The following is a 27864-nucleotide window of genomic DNA, read 5'->3' on the forward strand; positions in this document are numbered from 1 at the left end:
TCCTGGTTCGCCGGCGGCCATTTTGGGTGGAAGCGATCACTGAGTGGCGGCGGCTGCTGATTGTGTTCCAAGGGTCGGAGCGGGGTCGACGTTTGTTCTACCGGAACAGCTTAGCTCACTCCTTCCCTTCCATAACCCGTGGCGCGGAGAGTCGGGGCGGCGGCTGCGTCAGCAAGGGCGGTGGCGGCGGCGGCAGCTGCAGTGACATGTCCAGCATGAATCCCGAATAGTGAGTGCAGGAGAGCCGGGGCTGGCCGGGGGTGAGGGCGTCCGGCCGCGGGGTGAAGGCCGCCGGGAGGCTCGCAGCCCGGCCGTGGGAAGGTCGGCCGGGCGGGCGAGCGAGGCGGAGCAGCCCGAGGGCCCCATTGTCTGCCGGCTGAGGGCCGCGGCGGGGAGGGGTCGGGCCTCCGGGCCAGGGGCCGGGGCGCCGCCGGCGGGGAGCTGCTGAGTGTCGCGGCCGGGCGTTGGGGAGTCGGCCTCGGACGGCGGCCAGGAGGGGCGCGTCTCGGGGAGGCAGTGACGGCTGGAGGAGGACTTGTTTTTAAGGGAGGTAGGTGGGAGAGCTCTGCTAGAGGGCACTGTCAGACCCTGCGCCGGCTCTGCGGAGCTGTCAGCCCTGGCAGGGAGGAAACCAGCTTTAGGTATAAATCCTGAGCTTGTTAGAGCTCTCGCCCCGGCAGGTGCCAGGCAGTACGGATGCTCCTCGGGACTGCGTGGGCTGAGGGGGAGGAATGAGGAGATGGCGAGAAGCAATTTCTATGTTCAGCTTCCTTTTGGGCTCGTCTCCTGGAAGAGTTCTTTAAGAACTGTGAGCCGTGGCCCTTCCAAAATCCTGAGCATTTGTGAAATGTTCTAGAGGACACCAAAGTCTCGCAGTCACCTTTTTGTCTGCAGTACGTCAACAGCAACAACAAACTAAAATAAAAAATGTCTTCCCGGTACCACCAAATTTAAAGTGTGCGTTCACTGACAAATTGGAAAAGAAACGAGTGGGACCTTTGATAGAGCTGTAGGTTTTAGATTACCTGGTTGAAAGCCTGCAGATAGGGAATGAGGTTCCATGACGTGTCATGAAAAGTTAATGCATTCCTTTTTCTTGCTTACTCAAGAAGTCACAATAGCAGAAGTGACACACCTGGCACCTTTCATGGGAACCGGTGATCTCTTTTCTTGGGTAGACTTTGTTGGACTCTCCTGAACGGCACCTCAAGTCCTCCTATGGTTTCCATATATGAAAGTCAATAGCTTGAAGAAATGTCTTTTTTTTCTCTCTCTTTCTCTTTAATGTAAGAAATCTTTAAGGGAGAGGAATTCTCTTTCTTTGATAAGAGAAATCAGTTTTGCTCTAAAAGCTGAATTTCTTTATTGCTTTGGTCAGTTCCCGCTGTTTCCCCATGAAACGTCCATCCATCAGTTTAGCTGACTTGTCGTCATGTGGGTGTCACATGGCTCTTGCAAAATGCATTCTGAGTTCAGGTTTTGTAAGACTGTGGCTTAATGCTGAAATGTACTTTTTCATTTGTGCTAAGCAGAAGTCTTGGTCTCTCAGTAGAATTTTACACTTTAATTTTATTGTGTGTGTGATACACGTGATGGCAGGTGCACAGGTGGGTGCCACAGCACTTGTGTGAAGAGTCAGGGGACAGCTTTTGGGAGTTGGTTCTTTCTTCCTTTGCGACTTCTAGGGACTGAACTCAGACAAGCACTCTAACTGTAGAGCCATCTCACCCGCCCAGGCCTTTGTGCTTCCTGAAGAAGTTTGGAACAGTTCATATAGTGACAGACTTGCTGTGTTGGCAGCCCCCCACCCCCGTCATGGACTCTGCAGAACAAAATTTGTTTAGTTGAGCAAAGTTGAATTGGGGTTCCTAGTTAATTTTCCTGGCAGCAGTAAAGAGCATGGGTTTGCTAGCTTAGGGAGGTTTGTAAACCTGTGCTATTTGAGGAGTTTCCTGTATTTGTTCCACATATATTTAGATAAAGTGCATGCATGTGCTTGAGGTTAGAGAGTAGTTCTCGACCCTCCTAAACGACCCTTTACTTCAGTTCCTCATGTTATGGTGACCCCCCCAACCATAAAATGAGTTCGGTTGCTACATCACGCACTACTGTTATGAATGGTAGGGTCATGACCCACAGATCGAGAACCCCTGGTGTAGCGGCATCCCCTGGAGCTGGAGTTACAAGCAGTTGTGAGCCACTGATGTGGGTCCTGGGAATGGAACTAGAGTTTTCTGTAAGAACAGTACATGTTCTTAACCATTGAACAATCTCTCCAGTTTGTGTTACTTGTATTTTTTAATACTTAAGATTAACTCGATGATAAAATTTGATGTTACTTAGACTTTTAATTTGTTTCTCCTTTTGTAAAGCAGTATAAAAAAACAGTCATTTTTACTACCTATTAAGGTAGTAGTGTGGCTCAGGAGTATGTAAAAAACTTGGACAACTATCCAGAACACATTGTAGGTGGTGTAAATCATTTTTAAGTAAGCATTTTAGTTGTGCTGGGACTTAGGAGTGTAAGCCTTAACCTCAAGAGGCCTGTAACATAATATACAAACTAGATTTTATACATGTCAAATCTAGTAGAGACAGCTGCATGAATCAGAGCAGTGTGGTTTCAGGGTCAAGTCACTTGTTGTGGTTGACTGTTTTGGAAGACTATTATAGAAGAGACGTGTTAAAAAATGACCAGTACATCAGTGGGATGGCTCAGCCGCCACCTTGGTGAGTTCCATCCCTGGCCTATGAGGTGGAAGGGGAGAACTGACTCCTGCAGGCTGTCCTCTGCCTCCCCAACCTCAAGAATTCAAATTAACAGTGTGAAAACAGAGACCTGAGAAAACTATTAGGACAGAAATGAGCCCGGGAAGACTTTTCAAGAGGGAGAGGGAAGAGGACTGGCTAGTAAATGGCAAGGGATATTTTCGCCCCTTTTCTGAGTTTTGAGACAAGATTTCATTGTGTTGTAATCCTGGCTATCCTAAAACATGCTGCTTGGATGAACGGGCCTTGTCTTTGTCCCAGTCTTCCTGTTTCTGCCTCCCAAGTGCTGACGTTACGGATTTGTGTCACCATGCCCTGGATGAACAATCATTTAGTCATTCTTTCTCTTGAGGTCTCAAATGTGTCAATATCTGGCCTTTATTTACATTTTAGACTATATAATAAAATAGTCCAGGAGTTTGGGGAAAGGATTTATGGAACTTGCATAAGATGAGAGACAGTGATAGATATTTTGTTGGTGGATATCACAAGGGCAACCAATATACCCATAAAAATTAAGTTATAATCTGTCTCATTGCTCTGTGTGTGTGTGTTTATGAAATGAATAAAAATCAATTTTTACAGCACTCGGGAAGCAGAGACAGGCGGATCTGTGAATTTGAGGCGAGCTTGGTCTACAAGAGCTAGTTCCAGGACAGCCAAGACTTTTACACAGAGAAACCCTGTGTTGGAAACCCCCCCCCCCCCGCAAAAAATTCAATTTTTAGGCTGACTTGGGAGAAAGACAGGAATCAAGGGTAATGATTGAGTCACCTGGATTTCAGGTAAACAAAACCCACTGAAATGTGATCCTAACATTGGAAGTAGGTGGAAGGGTCAGAACTTACTCTTTTCTGGAGATCTGAAGAAAGACTTGACTTTATTAGTTATTTTGTGTGTGAGGAGGGCACATGAATGCTCAGTGCATGTGGAGGTTAGAGGACAGCTCGCAGGAATCAGGTCTTTCCTTACACATAAGTCCTGGGGAGCGAACTGTCTGTAAGCACTCAACAGTAGCCAAGATTTGATTTTCACAGATAGGTAGTAAAGTAGGCAGTAATTATTAGAACACAGGGATTGAAAATGCTAAACAGTTCCAGGGGTGGAGGGCTTGTACGCCGAGCACTTGAGGCAGAGGCAGAGGGTCCCTGAAGGTTTTGGGCCACATTGGCCTACATTAGTGAATTCCAGACTATCTAGGGCTACATAGGAACCTTGTCTAGAGGGGTGAGGCGGGGAGAGAGGGAGAGAGCGCTAGCGTGTGCACACACATAAATATTTGTGTGTTATCAAATGTGGTTTGTGGAGGACAGCCTGTGAGAGTAACTTCTCTCCTTCTACCATGTGGGTTCCAGGGATTGGACTCAAGTCATTAGGCTTGTTTGATTGTTATAGCGGCAAAAATAGCAAAGCATGGTGCCTCGTGCATATAATTCCAGCACTTGGGAGGTGGAGGTAGGAGGACTACCTGGAGTCTGAGACTAACCTGGGCTGCATAGTGAATTCCAGACCAGCCTGGGCTACATAACGTTTTGTTTCAAAAAGCTAAACCAAACCAAACCTCACTCTAGACGAGGATGATTGGATCCTTGATCTTCCAGCTTGCATTTCCCAGATGCTCAGATTACAAGTGAGCAGCACCTTCCCTGGCTTCTGCAGAGTAGTTCAGTGATGCTGTTCTTCTCTCCCTCCCTCCCACACTTCAAACCAAGACTCCGTGTTCTCTGAACATGTTACTTTTCTCTAATGGTCAGAGCTGTTTCAAGTAAGTGGCCCCCTCTCCCCCTTGTGTTTGAAAATAAAAGAGTTAATGTTATCTGTCATGGCATTATATTAATACCATTCTTGGCTTTCATGTAGTTTGTCATTTTTGTCTTTATTGTGGTGTGTTGCTGGCAATCAAACCCAGGACTTGGCACATACCAAGCAGAAGTCCTCTGTCTTGACTCCAACCATTCTAGAAAAATTGGAGGAAGAAGAGTAGTTGGTTCTCTTACTGTGTAGAATATTATTTTTAAGTGTCTAGAGAATCAGCTCTGTAATCATCAGGTAGAAGGGAGCCGTGTAGAATCTTCACAAAATGATTAGGCTTGCAAATCCCAGTCCCCAGGAAGTGGAAGCAGGAGAAGCAGGAGTGGAAGGGCAGTCTTGGCTCAAGGGCAGCCTGTGATAGATTGTCTGAGAGAGAGGGGACTTAGAACAAAAACCTGGTGCCATTACGTGAGCTCTTTTAAATTTGACTTAGTTTTTTCATTACTCTATGTCTGAATTTTACTTTCGAGTTTTTGTAATTGACACTGGCAAATTGCCCTCTCTCCCTTTTCAGAAGGGAGTGGTCAGCCTGTTCCTGTTTTCCTGTAGAAGTTGGTACTGAACTTTCTGCTTAGACACCTAGACTATGACTAAAGCTTTTAAAATGGGTATTTATGCTTGTGGGTGTTTGGCCTTCATGTGTCACATGCCTGGTGTCAGAGGAAGCCAGTAGAGGAATTTGAATCCCCTGGAACTGGAGTTAACAGGAACTGAACCTGGATCCTCTGGAACATTGTGCTCCTATTGCTCTTAGCTGCTGAACTATCTCTCTAGCCTCCTAGAAGATAATTGGAGGAAAACTTAAGTCTTAGTTTTTCTTTGCAACCTTAGCCTAGACTCTGTTAATTTGGACGTGAGGGAGTGAGTGGACAACAAGCAAAACAAGCGTATTAACAAAGCAAACTCTGAGGCCAAAGGAGCCAGAGAATGTTTGTTGAGTTGTTGGCTGACTTAGCCATGTCAGAGATATAGCGCGGACGTAGGCACAAAAACATTGTGTGTGTGTTTTTAATTTGTTACTGTGTATGTGAGCTTTTCTTCCATTTTTATGTGGGTTCTGGGCTTTTAACTCACATTATTCAGGTTTGCATGGTATGTGCTTTCACCTGCTGAGCCTTCTTGTTGCCACAAATTAATGAATTTCTTTAAATGGAATTGGATGAAGTCCAAAATTGAACCTTTCCAAGAACAGTGATAGATGTAACTTCTGATTGAATTTTAATTCTACATACTAGCCCTAGTTTCCCCTCCCTCCCTTTCCCCCACTCCTCCACCTGCCCCCATCCCACACCCCATCCACTCCTTAGAGGAATTAAGAGCTCTCCTTGGGGAGTCAGCAAAGTCAGGTATACCAAGTTGAGGCAGGACCAAGCACCTACTCCTGTATCAAGGCTGAGCAAGGTATCTCACCATAGGGAATTGGCTCCAGAAAGCCAGTTCATGCACCCAGGATAAGTCCTGGTCTCACTAGCATTAGTTCTTAAGAATTATTCCCTATCCTTTCTACTCTGAATATAATTATATTCCATCTTCTTGACTTAGGACAACTATTTTGTGTGTGGGGGGGGGACATGTGTGGGAGTGCTTATAGAGGCTGTAGAGGTGGAGTTTTAGAGTTGTAAGGCTCTTGACTTGGGTTTGGGGAACTAAATTCCTTACCTCTCAAAGGACAGTTAGCACTTAACTGCTAAATTGTCTTTCCGAATCAGGTCTCTTACTCAGGTTATTGGAAGACCCAGGTTGACCGAACTGCCTCCATAGCTCTGATTTAGATTTTACAGAAAGCTTTAATTAATGTTGACTATTAACAGGAGAGAACCAGACCATTGAGGAACACACTTTAGAACTTTGGTGCTGATCTTGGAATTAGATCAATAATGGATAATTCAAATTTGTGCTACCTGTCCTAAAATGTATGTATAGACATTATAATTTCTGTTAATCCTTATAGTAATTCTATGAAGAAAGGATCCAGGTTTTTGGGGTTTTTTTTTAGATTTATTTGCAGTGTTCTGCCTGCATGTATCCCTGCAGGTCAGAAGGCAGTGGTGGCGCCGCATGCCTTTAATCCCAGCACTCGGGAGGCAGAGGCAGGTAGATCTCGTGAGTTCTAGGCCAGCCTGGTCTACAAGAGCTAGTTCCAGGCCAAGCTCTAAAACTACAGCGAACCCTGTCTCAAAGGAAAAAAAAAAAAAAGAGGACACCAGATCTTATTGCAGATGGTTGTGAGCCACCTTGTGGTTGCTGGGAATTGAACTCAGGTCTTCTGGAAGAACAGCCAGTGCTCTTAACCTCTAGGCCATCTCTTTAGCCCCTGTATTTTCTTTGTTTTTTTGTTTTGTTTTGTTTTTTGTTTTTTTTGAGACAGGGTTTCTCTGTAGCTTTGGTGCTTTGGTGCCTGTTCTGGAACTCGCTGTTGTAGACCAGGCTGGTTTCGAACTCACAGAGATCCACCTGCCTCTGCCTCCGCCTCCCAAGTGCTGGGATTAAAGGCGTGCTCCACCACTTCCCAGCTCCAGTTTTGTTTTTGTTTGGGTGCGGGGGGGGGGGGGGGGGGGGCGGGGTTGAACTCAGGGTCTCACTCCTGGCCTGGAAAGTCTTGGTTTTAAAGACTAAGAAACACACAGGGAAAAGTTAAATGACTTGCACAAGGGTAAGCATTATAATTTAGAGTAAGCAGTATAGTTGGAATTGTAACTAGAGGTCTTCTAGTCTTTATTTACTTATTTATTTTAATTATTTAATTTCATCTTTATTCTGTGTGCTCATATGTAAGTGTATATGGCTGTACACCTGTATATTTCCATACACATGTGTGGAGATCAGAAAGCAGGTCACAGGACCAGTGTTGCGGGGATTGAGCTCAGGTCGTCAACTGGTTATTTCTTTTTTAAAAAAATATTGTGTGTGTATGGTGTGTGTATGTGGTCATTCATGCATGTGTGTGGACAAGCATGCAGGCACATGTATGGAGGTCAGAGGACAACTTTGTAGAGTTGGTTTTCTCTTCACTTTTTCATGGGTTCCAGGGATCAGACTCAGGTCCTCAGGCTTATGAAGCAAGTGCCTTACCTGCTAAGCTGTATGGCTGGCCAAGACTTGTATTCTGACCTCCCAGGTATGCTACTGCTTTCTGTATGTGGTTACTGACTTGTGTGCCACCAGGGATTGAATTTATGGCTTCTAAGTGCATCCCCCCCGACCCTTAAAATTTTTAAGTTTAAGCCAGATAACATTTGGATTGACAGCTACCTTAAACATTCATTGAGAAGTTTTTATTATACACACATGCACACTCACACTCATACCCTTTTTCTCCTAGGGATTTGACTAGGTCGTTGTCCATGCCAAGAACTTTACCTCTAGTTTATACTTTGCCTTTATCTCTTGTTCCTTTGACTTGTTTTTTTGTTTGTTTGTTGTTTTTTGAGATAGGGTTTCTCTGTAACTTTGGAGCCTGTCCTGCAACTAGCTCTTTTAGACCATGCTGGCTTTGAACTCACACAGCTCCACCTGCCTCTGTCTCCCGAGTGCTGGGATTAAAGGCGTGGGCCACCACTGCCTGGCCTTCCACTGTACCTTTTGAATCAAGGTCTCTCACTGAACCTGGAGCTCGCTCAAAGCCTGGCTGGCCAGTGAGCTCTGGATCTGTCTGTCTGTACTTCCAGCATGAGCTCTATGGATGTGCATCACCTGCTTTTACATGGGGTACACGTGGCTAAGAAACCTCGGGTCCTCATGCCTATGCAACACTTTGCCCGCTGAGCCAGCCGTCCCCCCCCCCCCCAGCCGTCCCCAGCCCAGAAGCTTTACCTTTAACAAGGTTTACTGACCTTGAATTTGGGATCCAACTGTTTCAGCTTGCTAAGTAACTTGAGATTAAAGGTCTGCCACCAGGCTCCAATGGAGAGATTTGAAAATAGGAGAGAAGGATATGCTGAGTAGCGACTAAGATGTTCCTGCACTCTTAGAGAAGCAGAGGACGTTTGGGAGTTGAGACTAGTCTCGGATACATAATAAGTTCTGAACAAGAAGGGTTTGTGAAGTTTGATGGTGGTTCATGCCTATAATTCTAACTACTCAGAAGGCTGAGACACGAGAATCACAAGTTCCAGTTAGTTCTAAGTCTTAACATTTAAGGCACCCCTCTTTATGACAACAGCAAAGTATGAAATATATAGTTAGATCTTCGTGACCTTTGACTTCTATTTTAAATGCTTTATTGGGTTGATCTTTGAATGTTTCCCAAATGTTGAAATTAAACATCTATTCTGTTTTTCTCTTTCTTGCCTGTTCTTGGATACTCATTGTTGGGGCTTTAGAAGTTGTGACCATCTTTCTGAGAATAAAAAGCCAGAGAAGAAAGCCGTTGAACTCAGTGCAGCTGTGCACACTTGCACTAGAGCTTTACAAGATGAAACCATAGATGCCGTGGGTTTGAGAGGGGCTTTCCAACATAGCCTTCCCTGGGTGTCTACAGGTGGCTGAGGGAGGGAAATACATTTTTCTCAGTGGTGTAGCCACCGGTAAGGTGCCTGCTCCTGAGAATAACCCTAAAGAAATTCATTGCCTCCTCCCATCTCCCATGAAAATAGAAGGGGACTTGCTTAAAGAGGAATGGGATCAGTGATTCTTGGGAGTAGGACAAGAGAGGATAGTATAAGTGTGACCATGGTATGCTATAATTCAGTATGTGTAATTAATATATACTAATAAATATTTCTGAAAGAGTCTGTCAGTTTCACAGACCTAGTGTCAAATTTGTATTCCTAGAGTTTCTTGTAAAGAAAAGAATGATTTGGTTAGACTGGCAAGAAGCCCCCAAGCTCCTCCTGTCTGCTGTCTCCCCAGTGCTGGGATTACAAGTATCTTGTGCTGTGCTCAGCTTTTTTTGGTTTTGTTTTGTTTTTTGAAGACAGAATTTCTCTGTGTAGCCCTGGGTGTTGTGGAACTCCCTTAGTAGACCAGGCTGAGACTAAAGGTGTGTGCCACCATCACCTGGCTCTGTTTTTTTTTTTAATTGAAAAAATTTTTTTTTCATAAACTATATTCTGATCATTCATTTCCCCTTCTTCCAACTCTTCTCAGGTCTTTCCCACCTTCCCACCAACCTGATTCCATGTCATTTTTTCTCTCTCTTTAAAAAATAAACAACCAAGAAAACCCTGTCTTTTGTCTGCCCCCTCCCCCCCAGGAAACTAAAACATAGAAACAAAAGACCAATAAGACAGAAAATGCCCAAACAAAGCACTTTGAGAGGGGGAAGAAAAACTGCAAAAATACCATTGGGTTGGTTTTGTGTTTGTGCCCAGCTTTTAATGTGAGCTGCTATGTATGTAGATGTTAGAAATTGTACCCTGGCCCTTTGGACCATCTCTCCTGAAATTTTTTATTTTTTATTTTTTTTATTTTTTAAGTGTGGCTCTGGCTGTCGTCGAAGCCTCTTTTTTTTTTAAATTTATTCATTTATTTTTTAATTTTAAAGGATCTCTGCTGTTTGCTGATTTCTTCCTCATTAGTTTTTCTTTAAATCTTTTTGGTACAGATTTTTGTTTGTTTGTTTGTTTGTTTTTCGAGACAGATTTCTATATGGCCCTGGCTGTCCTGGAACTCACTCTGTAGACCAGGCTGGCCTCAAACTCACAAAGATCTGCCTGCTTCTGCCTCCTGAGTGCTGGGATTAAAGATGTGCACCGCAACTGCCTGGCTAATCTTTTTTAAAAAATAAAATATGAATTAAATGCAAATTTACTAAAGAGTTGAAAAAAATACAGAATTTCAGTGCATTCTTCATTCAGCTTCCTCAGATATTAGCACCCTGAATTCCTGTCACATTTATCACATTCAACATGGAGCCAGACATGGTAGTGCAGCATTCTGGAGGCAGAGACGGTAGATCTCTGAGTTCCAGGCCTGTCAGGGCCACATAGTAAGATCTTGTTTTTATATAAACAAACAACAGCAATAACAAAACAGCCCCTACACTTTATTTTAATTGATTAATGTTTCTGCTTAACGTGTCCTTGTTCTGGTCCAGGATTCAGATTACTAAGATGTGTTTATAGCATGTTAGTTCCCTTCATTCTCTGATGAGTTCTCTCCTTTTTCATGGTCTTGGCACTTGTTTTGGCTTTTTTTTTTTTTTTTTTTTTTTTCAAGACGGGATCTTGCTTACATAGCCATTGTTGGCCTGGAGTACTATGCTTGGCTTAATGATCTTGACCAGTTATTTTTTGTTTTTGTTTTTTTTGAGACAAGTTCCTCTTACCTATTTATTTTTCATGTGTATAGGTGTTTTGTCTGCATGTATGTTTATATATTAATGTATGTGGCTGGTGCCCATGGAAGCCAGAACTGGTCCCCTGGAACATGATTGTGAGCTACCATGTGGGTATTGGGAATTGAACCCGAGTCTTCTGAAAGAGCAGCTGGTGCTCTTAATACTAAGCCATCTCCACAACTCTTTCAGTGTATTTTATTTTAATAGTTTATCTGCATGTATGCATGCACACGCGTGCGCGCGCGCGCGCGTGCGCACACACACACACACACCTGTATGGGTATTTGTATGTGAATGCTAGTGCCCACGGAGGACTGAGGCATGGGATCCCTGCGGGAGCTGGAGTTAGAGGTGGTTGTGAACTAACTGATATGGCTGCTGGGATCCAAACTCAAATCCTTTGAAAGAGCAGTATGTGCTGTTAATCCCCAAACCATCTCTCTCTCTCCAACCCCAAAACAGGTCTCTTGTATCCAGGGCTGGCCTCAAGCTCAATTTATGGTTCTCTTTTCTCAACCTTCTGCTGGCTAGGATTACAGGATGGGGATGTGTCTTTAGGCTGGGTGTATGTGTTAATGGCAAGCATTTTGTCTGCTGAGCTATCCTCAACCCTGATTTGGATATCTTTGAAGTGTGCTTAGAGTCTGTTTGTCTGATGCTTTAATTTTCTTCTTTAAAGATTTATTTTTCATGTGTATGTATTTTGCTTTCATGTATGTATGTGTACCACATATGTTCCTGATGTCAGCACAAACCAGAAGAGAGTTTTGGATCACCTAGTGGAATTGAAGTTACAGATGGTTCTGAGCTGTATCATGGGTGCTGGGAACAGAAGCTCAGTCCTCTGCAAGAGCAGTCAGTGCTCTTAACTGCTGGGCCACCTTCCAGTCACACACACCCCCCCTTCTTTTTTTTGAGACAGGGTTTTACTATGCAGCCCTTGCTGATCTGGAACTCATTATGTAAACAAGGTTGCCTTTAACTTACACCAGTCTTTGTTTCTGACTCTCTAGTGCTAGAATTACAAGTGTAATTAATTCATCTAGTTAATTCATTATTAGATTAGGGGAAAATGCCACAGAAACTACAGAAGTCAGTGGTCTGTTCATTGCATTGTATCAGAACGCATATGATAGCAGTATGATATTTTACTCATCACTCTAGTGATGCTGTTACTGGAACATTGTTGCTGGATTTAAAACTGGCCATTCTGGTGGTGGCTTTGTTTTGGGAGAATTATTAGCTCCTTTTAACACTAGTGCCCTTTTGAAGTTGCCTTTTTTCTTCTTCCTCTACTTTTATATACTAATTACCAGATTCTTAATATACAGCCCATACTCAAGCTTATGTGCCAACTTTCAGGGGAAGATGGATTTAAAACAATCACTGGATGGGGAATTTTAAAACCATCAGTGTAATGCCAGGTGTGGTGCATGGCTGTAACCTCAACACTGGCAGGGTGATTAAGGTTCTTCAACCTTTGCTCCATATTGAGCCATTAGAGACCAGCCTGGGCTACATGAGACCCTGTTTCATAGAAGTTCCTCCCAGACAACAACAAAACCCACCAGTGCAATAAATACTTGGGTGGGGGGTATACTTGAGACCACCCAGATACCTTATTTTTCTCTTTAAGACTAATTTTAACTTGATCTGCAATTTTTTCTTCCTTGGTGTTCTTAGTTTCTGTCTTTCTTCTATTTGTGCATGGAAATACTATAAGGAAGAGTTATTTCTCCAATTTGTTTACTTACTCATTTATACCAGAATGAAGCAATTTCTATAGTTATTATTTGAGTTATAATCCAAAATGTGGTTATGTATACTTTGTGACTCAAAGTTTTCTGGCTTTGCCTTGGAGAGAGCCTTAAGGTTAATAACTCTTGTGTGTCCCCCCCCCCCTTGCCCTTCTTTTTAAGCAGAGTAAAGATGATTGTAAATTTTCTTATTCATTGCCACTGTTTTGCTAGTAAAGTGATGGCTTAGGAGCTAGGCTCTTTAATATTACCTCCATTTTTGATTGACTGGCTGATTGGTTGTTTTTTGTTTTGTTGTCTTGAGACAACAGGATCTCCAAGGTAACTTAAGCTGGCCTTGAACTGGTGGTAGTCCTGCTTCCTCAGCCTCCAGAGAGCAAGATTGTAGGCATATACTACCAACATTAGCTTCTCTAATGATTTTGAATTGCTTGAAACTCTATGCTTAAAAATAGCATTTGCAAAACTTTAGACTATGTTAAATGATTTCTTTAAAAGCTGTCTCGTAATTTCTTTTTCTAAAAAAATTTATTTTTACTTTATATGCATTGGTGTTTGCCTGCATGTATGTCTGTGAGGGGTTGGATCTACTGGAATTTGTAGTTACAGACAGTTGTGAGCTGCCGTGTGGGTGCTGGGAATTGACCCCCTGTCCTCTAAAAGAGTAACCCATGCTCTTAACCACTGAACTATCTTTCCAGTCCAACTCTTAATTTTTTGATGCTATAGCTAGAAACAACAGTTAGGTGTTTATGTATGTTCCATCCTTGTGATTTTGCTGACATTAACCAGAGTAGCAGTGATAGATACCTCAGGCATCATTTGTGGCATGAAGTTCAGTCCTTCATGATAACAGTATTCAGTACAGTTTGGGGAGGGTGTGCTTATTCAGAAATCTCAAATTGGAAACCTCAGATTACTAAATCTCAATTTTAGCAACTTGTTTGCCTGCCTTCCTTCCTTCCTTCCTTCCTTCCTTCCTTCCTTCCTTCCTTCCTTCCTTATTTTAAATATTTGTATGCCTGTCTATCTGTCCATCTGTTGAAAGGTCTGCCTGGACATAAAATTTAGGATCTGGCATTTGCCAGGCAAGCATTCTATTGTTGGGCTATACATATCCAGCCCTCCTTTACTAATGAAAAAATTTTAAATTATTTTTATGTATATGGGTGTTTAGTCTGCATGTATGCCTGTTCACCGTGTGCATGCAGTGCCCTGTAGTCCAAGGAAGTGTCAGACCCCTGGGCCTGGAGTTACAGATGGTTGTGAGCTGTCATGTGAGTGCTGGGAACCTAACCTTACGTTTTCTAGAACAGCAACCAGTGAGTGCTCTTAACTCTTAACCACCTAGCCATCTCGCCCTGGCAAGTTTGTTTGTTTGTTTTACTTTTTTTTTTTTAAATCTTCTTGCCTCCACCACCCAAGTGTAGGGATTATAGTCATGTACAACTATGTATGGTGTGCTGGGGATTGAACACAGGATATCATGTGTGCTAGACATGTGTTCAGCCAACTGAACTATCATGCCCCCAGTTCTGATTTATTTGTTTAGAAAACTTTATTTCCTTCTGTGACCTCTATTTTGTTGCTGACTAGCAGTTTGGATTTATCTTTTTAATTGTTTTGCTCAGATACATTTAGGAGTTAAGTATACTGTGCTAATTTGATAAAACAAAAAAAATGTGTTTAAATAATACCACTCTGCAAGTAGAGATAGGTAACAATTTATCAATAGTCACAAAGGTAATTGTATTTAAAGTTGTGTGTCTAGCTTACATTGAAATTATACTTTCTATAATAAAAATTTTAGTAAATTAGTAGATATTCTTTTTTAAAAAATAATTTATTTTTAATTTTAAGCACATTGGTGTGACAGTGTTAGATTCCTGATCCAAACTGAGTTACAGACAGTTGTGAGCTGCCATGTGGGTGCTGGGAGTATTTGAACCCGGGTCCTCTGGAAAGGCAGCCAGTGCTCTTAACTGTTGAGCTGTTGAACTATCTCTCCAGCCCCCGTAGATACTCATTTTTGAAATTAAACCACAAAGCTAAAAATCAGTTATACCTTCTAAAAATATGTATGTAAGGTCTTGATTGGGAGACTTCTTTTTAAAAGTGCTTAGATTATGGAAGTAGTCAGAATTGCGAAGAACTGAGAGGTTCCTTTGGGAGACAGTGGACAGGTAATTGTCTTCAGGTCATTGAAGACATCTTTTAGTGATAGCTTTTAAGTTAGGGGTAGCAGTGGTGTTACTGGAATCAGAATCAGAGCCTGTGCCCTGGGTAGCCCCAACAAGCCAGATTTAACCATTCGTCTCTGGCAAGCCAATTAAAAGAGCCAAATTAATAGCAGGACAGAAAGGGGAACATTTATTCAATGCAACCACATTGGGAAGAGGTATAGAGAGATCCAGAAACACCTTAAGATGCCTGTGTACCATGTGATAACAGTGCCCTGAGAGGCTAGAAGAGGGCATCAGATCTCCTGGAACTGAATGGAGTAGAGATGGTTCTAAGCATCCTGGCAATGTCGGGAATCAAACCTGGGTTCTCTGCCTGGGAAGCCAGGGCCCTTTATCTTTGAGCCATCTTTCTAGCCCACATGCTTTTCTGTTTTTAAGAAGAGGAGATGTTAGACCTGGATTCTAGGAAAGGGTCGTAGGAATTATTTCAGTGGAGGACTGCTCTGCACAGTGAGTAGTTTGGGCCTTGAATTTGAGGGAGAGGCTCTTGCTGTTGTTGAAAGAGGACCTCAAGTTTCCAAGCTGGCCCTGTTATGTTATGTAGCTGAGTCTGGCCTTAAAGTCAAGATTTTCCTGTCTGCACCTCTCAAAAGCTTGCTGAAATCACAGACATAGGCCACTGAGCCAGGGGAGACAGTTTTACTGGCTGGAGCATAACCTTCCCTTGTCTCATAGGGTCGAGGACTGGGATTTAATTACCAGAAGTTTCCTCAGCCCTCTCAGAATAGGAATCACTCCTGAGAGAGAGATCTTGGGTGGCACTGCCTCCTTACTTGACTGGGTAATTCACATGTTCAGCTGTGAATCAAAGGGCTGCTGGCGGATCTAGTTTTGACTTCTGCTAAGCCACACACAGTCCTTTTCAGGAGCTGTAGTCTTCATAACAAGCTGTTAGCTCTATTTTCTTGTAGAACCTAACAGTACAACATGCTGTTTATTAATATGATTTTCTTTCTGTTTTTGCAGTGATTATTTATTCAAGTTACTTCTGATTGGCGATTCTGGAGTTGGAAAGTCTTGCCTCCTCCTTAGGTTTGCAGTAAGTTGAATTAAAATACTTTTTACAATTAATGGTACACTTAACTGTACAATTAGTGCATGCTTCCTAGTTAGACAAAAATCAAACTGTTTTATGTCTATTGACTTAACTCTTTCAGAATTTGTACATTTAAGAGCTCCCAAACCCTGCCCTCTGTGGTATCTTGGACTGTTAAATGAGTGTTGTAAGTGTTGTTCTTAAAGGAAATTCATGGGCAAGCTGGGTGTGGTAGTGCATGCCTATCATCTCTCCACTTGGGAGGTGAAAGAGGTGACCACTTTGGGCTTGAAGTCGGTCAGTCCAAAAAATAAGTAAGGGGGGGGGGGCGACAAAGCCAAGAAAGAAATGCAGTGAAGTGTGATGATAAAATTAGCATCTAATGCTCGTTGTATAGTTCTGATCGATTCCAGACAGATAATGTGGGATATTTGGCCTTAGTGACGGTGACATGGAAAGAAATCTTCAAGCCACATTTTAATAGAATAAAAAAAAGCATCACCAGCCGCAGAGTGCATGGTGTCATATGTACTGATGCTCATGTGCATTCAGTAACTCAGATTAAGCTTTACAACCGTAGTAACCTAGTTCTCTGTAGACCTTATATTTTAGTTCCTCATTTCATAGGCCGCTTGGCTAGTGGCCACCACATTGGCTAGCAGTTTATGTCACAGAAGGCTGAGTTTGTCATGCTGCTCTTAGGTTCCTACACCAAGGTGTCCGCCCTGGTTGTCAGAGAACTTCCCAGGTGTTGCTTTGCAGTTCAGGCATGCTTAGTCTCCATTCCTGTTTTTTCATGAAAGCTTCTTTTGAAACAGTTACTTGTTTTTATGTGTTTGTATACACAGGGCAGGTGCGCACATGAGCACAATAGCAGGTGTGAAGGTCAGACAGCAGAGTGCACGGCTTGTTTGTCCTTTCACCTGTGGGTCCCAGGGGCTTGGGAGCAGGCACTTTTATTCTCTGATCTGTCATAAGAGCCCTCGTGAGGTCACGTTCTTTCTTTTTCTTTTTTTGGGAGTATGTGGTGGAAGGGGGCTTTTCAAGACAGGGTTTCTCTGTATAACTCTGGCTGTCCTGGAACTCACTCTGTAGACCAGACTGGTCTCAAACTCACAGAGATCCACTTACCTCTGCCTCCGAAAGCTGGGATTAAAGGTGTGTGCCACCACTGCCTATTGAGTTCTTTTGAGATAGAGCCTCACTATGTGTCCATAGCTGGCCATTAATTCCCTAGATCAGGCTGGCCTCAAATTTTTAGTGATCTTTCTGCCTCAACCTCCCAAGTACTAAGATTACTGGCATGTACCAAAAAAGAGAAACATTGGGTTAATAAATTGACAAACAACATGATGATAAGGAAATGATCGTGCATTGTTATAATGACCCCCCAAATGGAAACTACCTAATTCTTTCATAAACAAAATATATCAATGGGATTTTATTCAGCTGCAAAAAAATGTGGTTGAAAAAACAATAATGAAGCAGGACTGGTGAAATGAATCAGTAGGTCAAAATGACCTGAGTTTGATCCCCAGGACCAACATGGTGGAAGGAGGAAGGTGACTGCCAAAGATTGTCCTAACACCTCTGCATGTACATACTGTGCATACTGTGCTGTGCACACATCCACACACATACATACACTAAATAATTGTTTTTAAGACAAGGTCTCACTATGTATTCTTTGAACTTACTATTGTAGACAAGGCTGGCCTCGAACTCACAGGGATTCACCTGCCTTTGCCTTGAAGGAGGGATTCTTAGGTGTATTGTACTTCAATTAAAAACTTCTACCAGGATATAAACTAGAATACATCCCTAAGAGGAGAATGAAATGAGCATTGTTTGTTGGTCAGTGGATCGGGTATTTAAGGAGCAAGAGTTTTACTGATAAAACTCAGGTATCTGGTTGGGGGAGCTCTGACAAAATCTTCCTGACATATGCAAAAAATTTACCAAGAGATGTATACAAAAAAATAAAGAACACTAGATAAATATTTCAAGAAAAAAAAGAAACTTTTTTGCTTTAGAACACAAAGCAAGATGAAATCAGATGTTAAAAACTTTGTTTATAAGCTTTGATATAATGCAAGTAAATTAAAAAAAATTCTCTGTTAAACATTGATTTTTATTAACTCTTCCCCTTCAGGATGATACGTACACGGAAAGCTATATCAGCACAATTGGTGTGGATTTCAAGATACGAACTATAGAGTTAGACGGGAAAACAATCAAACTTCAGATAGTAAGTGGTCTTGGAAATTGTTTTGGTAAATGTATGGTGTATTTACATATATTTACTATTCTAACAAAGTTGAATATAAAGGTTAAGAGCTATGCGTTGATGGTAGTTGTTAGACCAAAAGGCATTTCCTAGGTTCACTTTTCTCATTGAAATGCCTTCCTTCCTTTTTTTGTAAAAGAATAAAATTATTTATTTTTATTTTATGTGTATTGATATTTTGCCTGAGTATGTGTCTGTGTGAGGTTGTCAGATCTCCTAGAACTGGAGTTACAGATAGTTGTGAGCTGCCATGTGGGTGCTGGGAATTGAACCCAGGTCCTCTGGAAGAAGGAAGAGCAGCCAGTGCTCTTAACCACTGAGCCATCTCTCTAGCCCCTCCTTGTTTGTCACCTGTGTTGAGGATTGAACCCAAGGTCTCCTATAAGTCTGCACTGTCAGCATGGAGTTACATCCCAGGTCCTCCATGTTAAAATTCTACTTGTAAAGCAGAGATGCTCATATTAAGTCAGCCTTAGGACTGATCTCCTTTCTGTGGAAGTCAGAAGTTTGAGTTTTTCTTGCCTCACAGTGAATATTTACTTGGCATCTTCTCTATGTCTTTTACTGTGCTAAGTGTTAAAGCATGTTAGAAGGAACCTAGGATAGGCTCTTTGTACATGCATTAAATAAAGACAACTATTAGTTCTCTGGGTGTTTCTCCCTTAAGATCATATATTCCAACTCCGTGGAAACACAGAATTTTATTGGAAGTAAACTTGGTTTTTCTAATATTCTTGTTTTACTCTCAGAAAATGGATGCTGAGAGCATGATTTGCCTAAAGTTACTGGCAAAACCAAGTGATATATAGCTCTCCATCTTCAACAGGTGCCTTTGTGTTATCTTAACTACCTTATCCATCTTTTTATCTCTTTAGCATGGGTTTGTGTACTGCCAGCTTGTCTGTGATCTTAAAAAAAAATCATCATGGGGTCAGTAGGATAGCTCAGCAAGTAAAGGTGCTTAATGTCAGTCAAGCCTGATGACCTGGTTTTTGATCCCCAGTCCTATGTGGTAGGAGAGAACCAACCTCCTTCAAGTTCTCTTGAAGTTGTCCTCTGACCTCCATGTGTGTGCCATGCAGGGTGTCCTCAGTGTGAATATCAGCATCTCTCTCTCTCTCTCTCCCTCCCTCCCTCCCTCACATACACACACACACACACACACACACACACGGGGAGGGGGGTGCAGGGAGAAAGTAAGTAAATAGTTTTTGTTTTTTAAGTTGGGTTTTAGTTTTTAAAAATCAGTGTGTTATAGAATGGACTTACTTAGTATGCAGTAACACTGAAGACTAGTCTTTTTTCTCCTTTCCTTCTCCTTCCTTCCCTCCCTCCCCCCCTCCCTTCCTCCCTTCCCTCCCTTCTCCCCTCCTTATTTTTGAGGCATAATTACTCTGCATAGTCCTAGCTGTCCTGAAAGTTGCTCTGTAGACCATGCTGGCCTTGAACTCAAAGATCTGTCTGCCTGCCTCTGTTGGGGTTACAGGTGTGAGCCCAGTCTTTTATGTTGACTTAGAATAATAACAAGTTTGCTGAGCCCCAGCCCCAGCACTGTTTCCTGGCTTACTCATTTATAAGGTAGTTTTGAGGATCACATGATGCTTGCAGTGTGTTTACCTTTGTGACCTTGGAGAAAGCATATCAGTGGGTTGTGTGGTGCGCCCTATGAAGGCAAGAAGTAAACACTATTATGAACAGAGCCACTCCAGCCTGCCACCTGGGTACCAGTTGCATAGGTGGTGATTATTCTCTACAGGATTTCAATACTTGAAACATTTTAATTTTGTCACTTCCTTTGTCTGGAAAGGATCTTGCAGATTGCTCTCTGTTGGCCTTTCATCTTCAATAGGAATTTTCTCCCCATATCTGATGCTGTTATGTAAACATATTTGGGGAATTCACTAATTTCCAAAGCAGCTGCTTCCATTTATACATGGCTCTAGCTATCTTTTTTGTTTGTTTGTTTGTTTGCTTTTTTTTTTTTTGAGACAGGGTTTATTTATGTTGTGTAACAAACCTGACTGTCCTGGAACTAGCTTTGTAGGCTGGGCTGACCTTGAACTCAAAAAGATCCGCCTGTTTCTGCTTCCTGAGTGCTGGAATTAAAGGTGTGTTGTCACCACCTGGCCTAGCTATCCATTCTTTATATTGTGCCTTGATGTCTATGGAATTCCTCTGCATTTTGAAACTGTGGATCAGACTAACTTCTTTCTGTTGTCATCTGCTCTTCAGATTGAAGTCATCACACCGTCTTCTTGCGCATTTGATCATTTCTTTTTGGAATTGTTTTTAGATCCTTTTGAATTTGGGTCAATCTTGCATTTTAAAGTGCCTTTTCTAATTTCTTAAAGTTTTTCACCCTTTTGGTGTGGGGAAATGGCTCAGTGCAGTGGTTAAGAGGCAGGGAACTTAATTCCCAGATCCCGTGCTGCACAACAGCTCTGTAATTTCAGCCCCATGAGGTCCAATGCCGTCTTCTTGCCTCTGTGGCCAACAGGCATGCATGTAGCGCACAGGCAAACTGTAATGTATGCAGGCAAAACACACACACACAAAAATGAAATTTCTCTCTCAGACTTGCGGGACTGGTGCTTATTGTTAATCCACTGCAGAATACAAAAGCAAAGCAATCTAAAGGGTACATATGGTCTGGGGGGATGGTTCAGTAGATAAAAAGTACTTGTAAATGTGAGAAATGGAATTCACCCATCAAAATGCCATGTGGGCACGGGGACTCACCTCTAATTTTAGTCCATGGAAGGCAGAGACAATGGATCCCTGGAGCTCTGAGTTCAGATGGGAGATCTTGCCTGCTTCAATGAATAAGGTGGAAAGTAATCCAGGAAGACTTTACTTCAGCCTCAGATCTCCACATGCACAAACCATACATACACACACTTAAAGGACGTGTCTACAATGTGTGTGTGTCTTTATGAATGACATACAGAGAGAGACTTAAGTGAATTGATGTTTTAAAATTTTAAATGCAAAAAAATTATGCCATTGCATTTCAACTTGCTAGACTTCATTTTCCCTTCCAAGTGTTTTTTCCTTTCACTTTTTATATTTAGTGGTGATGGCCAGGTCTTCAAAATTAGTCGTTACACCATTGAGCAAGAGGGGCATGTTAATAGAGTCATGCCGGAAGATCCAGATGATACCAAGTTCCTTAGTGTTGACAGTGATCTTCATAGTCTGGAGTTCTCAGTCTCAGTTTAGACCAAAAAGAAAGCAATGAAGCCAGCATTGGTTCTGTTTTTAAGATCAGCGCTGCTAAACCTTGTATATTATTTGCTTTGTTTTTCTTTTCTTTTTTTTCAAGACTGGATTTCTCTGTGTAGCCCTGACTGTCCTAGAACTCTCTTTGTAGACCAGGCTGACCTTGAATTCAGAAATCTGCCTGCCTCTGCCTTTGAATGCTGCTGGGGTTAAAGATATACACTTAGCACCACGCCTGGCTGCTTTCTTTTTCATCTGGAAGTGTGTTAATGTTACAGACTTTGGGGCTGTACTGGAGACAGAATTTACTATGTAGCCTTGGCTGGCTTTGAGCATGTCCTAATCCTCCTGCTTCCTGATTGCTGCTGGGACTGCGGGTGTGCATCACCACGCCCAGTTTTACAAAAAAACAGAAAAATTCATATGCATCTGCATATTATTATCTATTAAACCATTATCATATTTAAAAGAATTAACAATAATGCATTATTATATCTAGTCTCACATTTCTGAGAATTAAAGAACTTTGCTGGGATTGAACCCATGACCTTACAGTGCAAGGCATTGGACTACCACTGAGTTATGTGTACAGCCCTACCATTATCTTTTAGTGGAGTAATTGAGTCATCTAGTTAGATAAACTTTTCTTAACAAGAGGTCATTGGGGGCTGGAAAGGTGGCTCAGAGACTGCCCTTTGAGAGAACCCTAATTTAATTCCCAGCACCCACATGATGACTCAGAAATGTTGAACTCGAGTTCTAGGGGATCTAGCATCCTTTTCTGGCATCCAAGGGTACTGCACATACATGGTACACAGACACACGTGCAGGCAAAACACTCATACATATAAAATGAAGTGTGTGTGTATGTGTGTATGGCTGTTGCGTAGGAGAAATTTAAACAAAATTCTCATCCTCTTTTCTTGAGCTACATTCTCAGCTGCAGCTGTCTTTATTAGAACTAAAACTTTTTTAAATTTAAAAAGTGAATTTGACTAGATATTTTTCAATTTTTAAAACTCAGAACAATAATACAGTGATGTAAGCATTTCTTTTTGGTGTTAGAACCTAAGTGGTAAGTGTAATGATCTGTACTGCTTTTTGTCTTTAAAAAATTTATTACTATTATCAGATAGGCATGCTGGTGCATACCTTTAACCCCAGCACTTAGGAGGCAAAGGCAGACAGATCTCTGAATTTGAAGTCGGTCTGGTCTGCAAAATGAGTTTCAGGGCTACACAGAGAAATAGTGTTTCAAAAAACCAAAACAAAAACTTAACATGCATGCGCGTCTGTGAAGATCAGAAGACAACTTTTGTTTTATTTTTGAAAGAGGGTTTCTAATTTTTTTATAGCCTTAGCTGGTCTGGAACTTGTGTAGATAAGGCTAGTCTTGAACTCACAGAGCTCCATCTGCCTTTGCCTCCCCAGTGCTAGGATTATAGGCGTGAACCCCCACATCTGTCCAGAGGACTTTTTATAGTTTTTTTCCTTCTATCATGTGTTCTAAGGATCGATCTCAGGTTGTCAGGTTTGCAATTTTTTTTTCTTTTTTCTTTTGGTTTTTTGAGACAGGGTGACAGGGTTCTCTGTGGCTTTGGAGCCTGTCCTGGAACTAGCTCTTGTAGACCAGGCTGGCCTCGAACTCACAGAGATCCTCCTGCCTCTGCCTCCCAAGTGCTGGGATTAAAGATGTACGCCACCACTGCCCGGCTCAGGTTTGCAAATCTGTTGCTGAGCTTTCTTACCTGTCTTTCCCCACTTTATTTTAAAGGTGTTTAGAAACATCTTCCTTTTATTATTTTTTGCTCAGATTAAGATAGTACCTACTTGAAGTGGGTAAGTGTCATTCTGTCATGGTAACATTAGATCTTTCTTTCCTTGCTTTCTGGTATTGTAAACTGTATTAGCAGTGAGTGACTCTGCCTTTTGTCCTCTGTTCATAGGTCTTTGGGGCACTTTTTCCTAGCCCTGTCAACTGGTGTGTGTGTGCGTGTGTGCACCTAAAGGGCTCCTAGGAGGAACCCTGGTGCCTGGGGATAAGGCCTGGCATGTGCCCTGAGTGGGAGGTTTCTACAACCTGGGTCTACTTGAAAATGTGACTTGTAGCTTTACCTTTTCCAAAGCCTTTGGGCTTAAATGTGGTTGAATAGCAATAGGACTTTCCTGCATGCTCAGCATGGGCCCTACCAGTTGCTATCTCTTCACATTCCTAAGACTTTCAACAGGGTTAGTGCCAGTCCTTGCTTACTGCTCTCTCACTTAGTGAAGTGCACCTCCCTGTTCCACTAGGGCACACAGCAGAACACCCTGGTCTGGGTGGCCGCAACCAGGAAGGAGTAGGCTTTGAGCTCTGATTTTTATTAACTGCCTACATAGCTTCAGTTCTTAAAGAATTTATAAGCCGGGTGGTGGTGGCGCACACCTTTAATCCCAGCACTCGGGAGGCAGAGGCAGGCGGATCTTTTGTGAGTTCGAGGCCAGCCTGGTCTACAAGAGCTAGTTCCAGGACAGGCTCCAAAGCCACAGAGAAACCCTGTCTCGAAAAATCAAAAGAGAGAGAGAGAGAGAGAGAGAGAGAGAGAGAGAGAGAGAGAGAGAGAGAGAATTTATAATTTTGGTATCAGTACCACCAGCTAAATTTTAGGCATTATTAACATTATTAATAGGGAGGCAGAGGCAGGTGGATCTGAGTTGAGGTCAGCCAGAACTACTTTACGTGAGTGAGACCCTGTCTCAAAACAAAACAAAAATTAGCATAAAAACTGGTTATGAATAATAGCAATGTTACTGCCATCAAAAGCATACTGTTGGCCTGGGGGTACAGCTCAGAGACTGATAAATTGCCTGGCACGCAGAAAGCCTCGAGCTTAAACCCACTGCAAGGTCATGGGTAGGGAGGAGAGAGCTAGTAAATAACTTTTCGTGAGGCTTTTTCCGTGAGGCTTTTTCCGTTTACTTTTTTTTTTCTCATTTAAAAATATTTATGGCCAGCAATAGTGGTGCACACCTATAGTCCCAGCACTTGGGAGACAGAGGCAGGGAGATCTCTGTGAGTTCGAGGCCAGCCTGGCCTACAAACCGAGTTTCAGTACAGTCAGAGCTGTTACAGAGAAATCCTGTCTCAAAAATAAACCAAAAGGGGGCTGGAGAAATGGCTCAGCGGTTAAGAGCACTGACTGCTCTTCCAGAGGACCCAGGTTCAATTCCCAGCACCCACATGGCAGCTCACAACTGTCTGAAAATCCAGTTCCAGGGGATCTGACACTTTCACACCAATGCACATAAAATAAAAGATAAATAAATCATAAAAAAATTAAAAAATAAAATAAACCAAAAGGAAAAAAAATCCTGGTAGGTCAGGAGTAGTGATGCATGCCTTTTGTCTGTACTTTAACATATTTGATACTTGCAATGCCTTTTAATAATGTAAGCATTAAATACTGTTGTTTCAGATCCTACTAATCTGATTTTCTCCTGTACTTTTCCAAGCCTGTTTTAATGGAATTGTTTGCCTTCCTGATTGTTTCTAATAGTGGGACACAGCAGGCCAGGAGCGATTTCGAACAATCACCTCCAGTTACTACAGAGGAGCCCATGGCATCATAGTTGTGTATGATGTGACAGATCAGGTAAGTGCCTAGAGAATGTGTTATCAACAAAGCAGGGAGTTACTTTTTGTGTATGTGTAGATTTTCGACACTCTCACTGTGTAGTTCTGGCTGTCCTGCAACTCAGTATGTAAACAGGCTGCCCTTGAATACTTTTCTTTTGATCAGAAATTTATTTTTACCATTAGAGAAATTTTCAAAAATTTAATTAGAACTTATTTTTCTTGCAGCAAATGTTAAATCTCAGCTATCTATAATTTATAGTCAATTTAGAAGTAATCTAAGACATTTAGATTAAATGTATTACAAGCAGAAGATGCGTGGATATGAGGAGAAGAAAATGCTACATTAGCATGATGTCACATGCCTGGTTGTAGTCTACCTGCTTGGGAGGCTGAGATAAGCTCTTAGGATCCTGGAGGATTGAGACCAGCCTAGGCAGCACCAGCTTAGGCAGCATCTCAAAAAAACAAATAGAACATGTTAACTTTAAACATATCTAGTCTATTACCATAATTTTGTTGTTTGTTTTTTTGGGACAGGGTTTCTTTGACTAGCCCCCCCCCCAGCACTAGGATCAAAGGCACACGCTACCGCTCTCAACGTACTATTTAAAAAAAAAAAATCCCTCTTTTTGAGGAACCAGAATGTCTTAGACTGAGATCTATCTATCTCTGCCTCCTAAATGCTGGGATTAAAGCTGTGCTGTAGCCAGGCAGTGGTAGCACAAACCTTTAATCCCATCACTCATGAGGCAGAGGCAGGCAGATCTCTGTGAGTTTGAGGCCAACCTGGTCTACAGAGCGAGTTCCAGGACAGGCTCCAAAGCTACTGAGAAACCCTGTCTCGAAAAACCATAAACAAACAAACAAACAAATAAAGCTGTTTCTGTAACCAGCTCATAAACCAGAATTTTACTAAATTTCAGAAACTAGGTTTTGTTAGTACTTTAAAATTTTAATTTTGGGGGGGTTTGCCCCATTAAATATTAAACTATTACCCTTTCTAAATAAGCTATTTTCAGTTCAGGCCTTCCAGTAGATGAGCACTGTCATTGTAATATATGAGTTTGTTTCTTTCCTTGCATTATGGTTATGGCTAGGGTTTCACAGGAGCTGTTTATCAATCATTAGTTGCATCCAGAGCTGTATCATTATTCTTATCTTTTAGGAGTCCTTCAATAATGTTAAACAGTGGCTGCAGGAGATAGATCGCTATGCCAGTGAAAATGTCAACAAGTTGTTGGTAGGGAACAAATGTGACCTGACCACAAAGAAAGTAGTAGACTACACAACAGCAAAGGTATGTATGAGGTTTGAATTTTTAAACTGAATTTTAATTAAGTGAATGAATGGGTCATAGTGGCTAAGACTGCCTCAACCTTTAGAAGTCAGTCCTTCATTGCCATTTCAGAAAGCACTGACAGATCAAGTTAGAAAGGTTTTCCAGGGGCTAGAGAGATGGCTCAGAGGTTAAGAGCATTGCCTGTTCTTCCAAAGGTCCTGAGTTCAAGGTCCAGCAACCACATGGTGGCTCACAACCATCTGTAATGGGGTCTCCTCTTCTGGCATGCAGGCATACACACAGAATATTGTATACATAGTAAATAAATAAGTATTAAAGAGAGAAAAAGAAAGAAAGAAAGAAAGAAAGAAAGAAAGAAAGAAAGAAAAAGAAAGAAAGAAAGAAAGAAAGAAAAAGAAAGGTTTTCCAGTGTTCATTGTTCCTTATTACTCTCTCAGGAATTTGCCGATTCCCTTGGAATTCCATTTTTGGAAACCAGTGCTAAGAATGCAACGAATGTAGAACAGTCTTTCATGACGATGGCAGCTGAGATTAAAAAGCGAATGGGCCCTGGAGCAACAGCTGGTGGTGCAGAGAAGTCCAATGTTAAAATCCAGAGCACTCCAGTCAAGCAGTCAGGTGGAGGTTGCTGCTAAAATTTGCCTCCGTCCTTTTCTCACAGCAATGAATTCGCAATCTGAACCCAAGTGAAAAACAAAATTGCCTGAATTGTACTGTATGTAGCTGCACTACAACAGATTCTTACCGTTTCCACAAGGTCAGAGATTGTAAATGGTCAATACTGACTTTTTTTTTATTCCCTTGACTCAAGACAGCTAACTTCATTTTCAGAACTGTTTTAAACCTTTGTGTGCTGGTTCATAAAATAATGTGTGTAATCCTTGTTGCTTTCCTGATACCAGATTGTTTCCCGTGGTTGGTTAGAATTTATTTTGTTTTGATGTTTATATTGGCATGTTTTAGATGTTGGGTTTAGTCTTCTGAAGATGAAGTTCAGCCATTTTGTATCAAACAGCACAACCAGTGTCTGTCAATTTCCATGCATAAAGTTTAGTGAGACGTTCTATGTAAGATCTGATTTGCTAGTTCTTCCTTGTAGAGTTATAAATGGAAAGATTACACTATCTGATCAATAGTTTCTTCATACTCTGCATATAATTTGTGGCTGCAGAATATTGTAATTTGTTGCACACTATGTAACAAAACTGAAGATATGTTTAATAAATATTGTACTTATTGGAAGTAATATCAAACTGTATGGTGATAAGTATTGTTTTAATTCTTATGGTTAAAGGGAAATAGAGGTTTGCATTATACTCAACAGCCATTTGTGTGTGCAGCAAGGGCACTGTAGACCTATCTTATAGCACAGCACCCAGTATTTGCTTTCTAGTAATAGACCTGCTAAGTGACCTAGAGAAGCTTCTGTGCTGTGTAGACTGAACCAGCTTCATTGGTTCAAGGAGCTCAAACTGTATGGAAAACAAGTTTAGAATGTACGCTCCCTAGCGCTTCATCTCCAGTCCTAAAACCATCTGACGTGGC

At 41.9% G+C, this 27864-nt stretch overlaps 1 protein-coding gene across 1 annotated transcript; it reads left to right on the forward strand.

Moving 5' to 3' along the window:
- On the forward strand, positions 1 to 27572 carry Rab1a (RAB1A, member RAS oncogene family). Its single transcript, XM_048435489.3, has 6 exons — positions 1 to 229; positions 15828 to 15900; positions 18050 to 18145; positions 24940 to 25035; positions 26185 to 26316; positions 26757 to 27572. The coding sequence occupies exons 1-6, from the start codon at positions 207 to 209 to the stop codon at positions 26952 to 26954; spliced, it is 618 nt and encodes a 205-aa protein (XP_048291446.1). The 5' UTR covers positions 1 to 206; the 3' UTR covers positions 26955 to 27572.
- The last annotated feature ends 292 nt before the right edge of the window (positions 27573 to 27864 follow it).

This window comes from Myodes glareolus, chromosome 8 (genome assembly GCF_982192425.1).
Source record: "Myodes glareolus chromosome 8, mMyoGla1.1, whole genome shotgun sequence".
In the NCBI taxonomy this organism is placed as follows: domain Eukaryota; kingdom Metazoa; phylum Chordata; class Mammalia; order Rodentia; family Cricetidae; genus Myodes; species Myodes glareolus.

Bases quoted from the DNA above. Each gene is read 5' to 3' on its own strand.
- Rab1a (XM_048435489.3), top strand. From the start codon at position 207: ATGTCCAGCATGAATCCCGAATA. The intron at 15,901-18,049 runs GTAAGTTGAATT...CTTCCCCTTCAG, and splicing joins GCCTCCTCCTTAGGTTTGCA to GATGATACGTACACGGAAAG. The intron at 26,317-26,756 runs GTATGTATGAGG...TTACTCTCTCAG, and splicing joins TAGACTACACAACAGCAAAG to GAATTTGCCGATTCCCTTGG.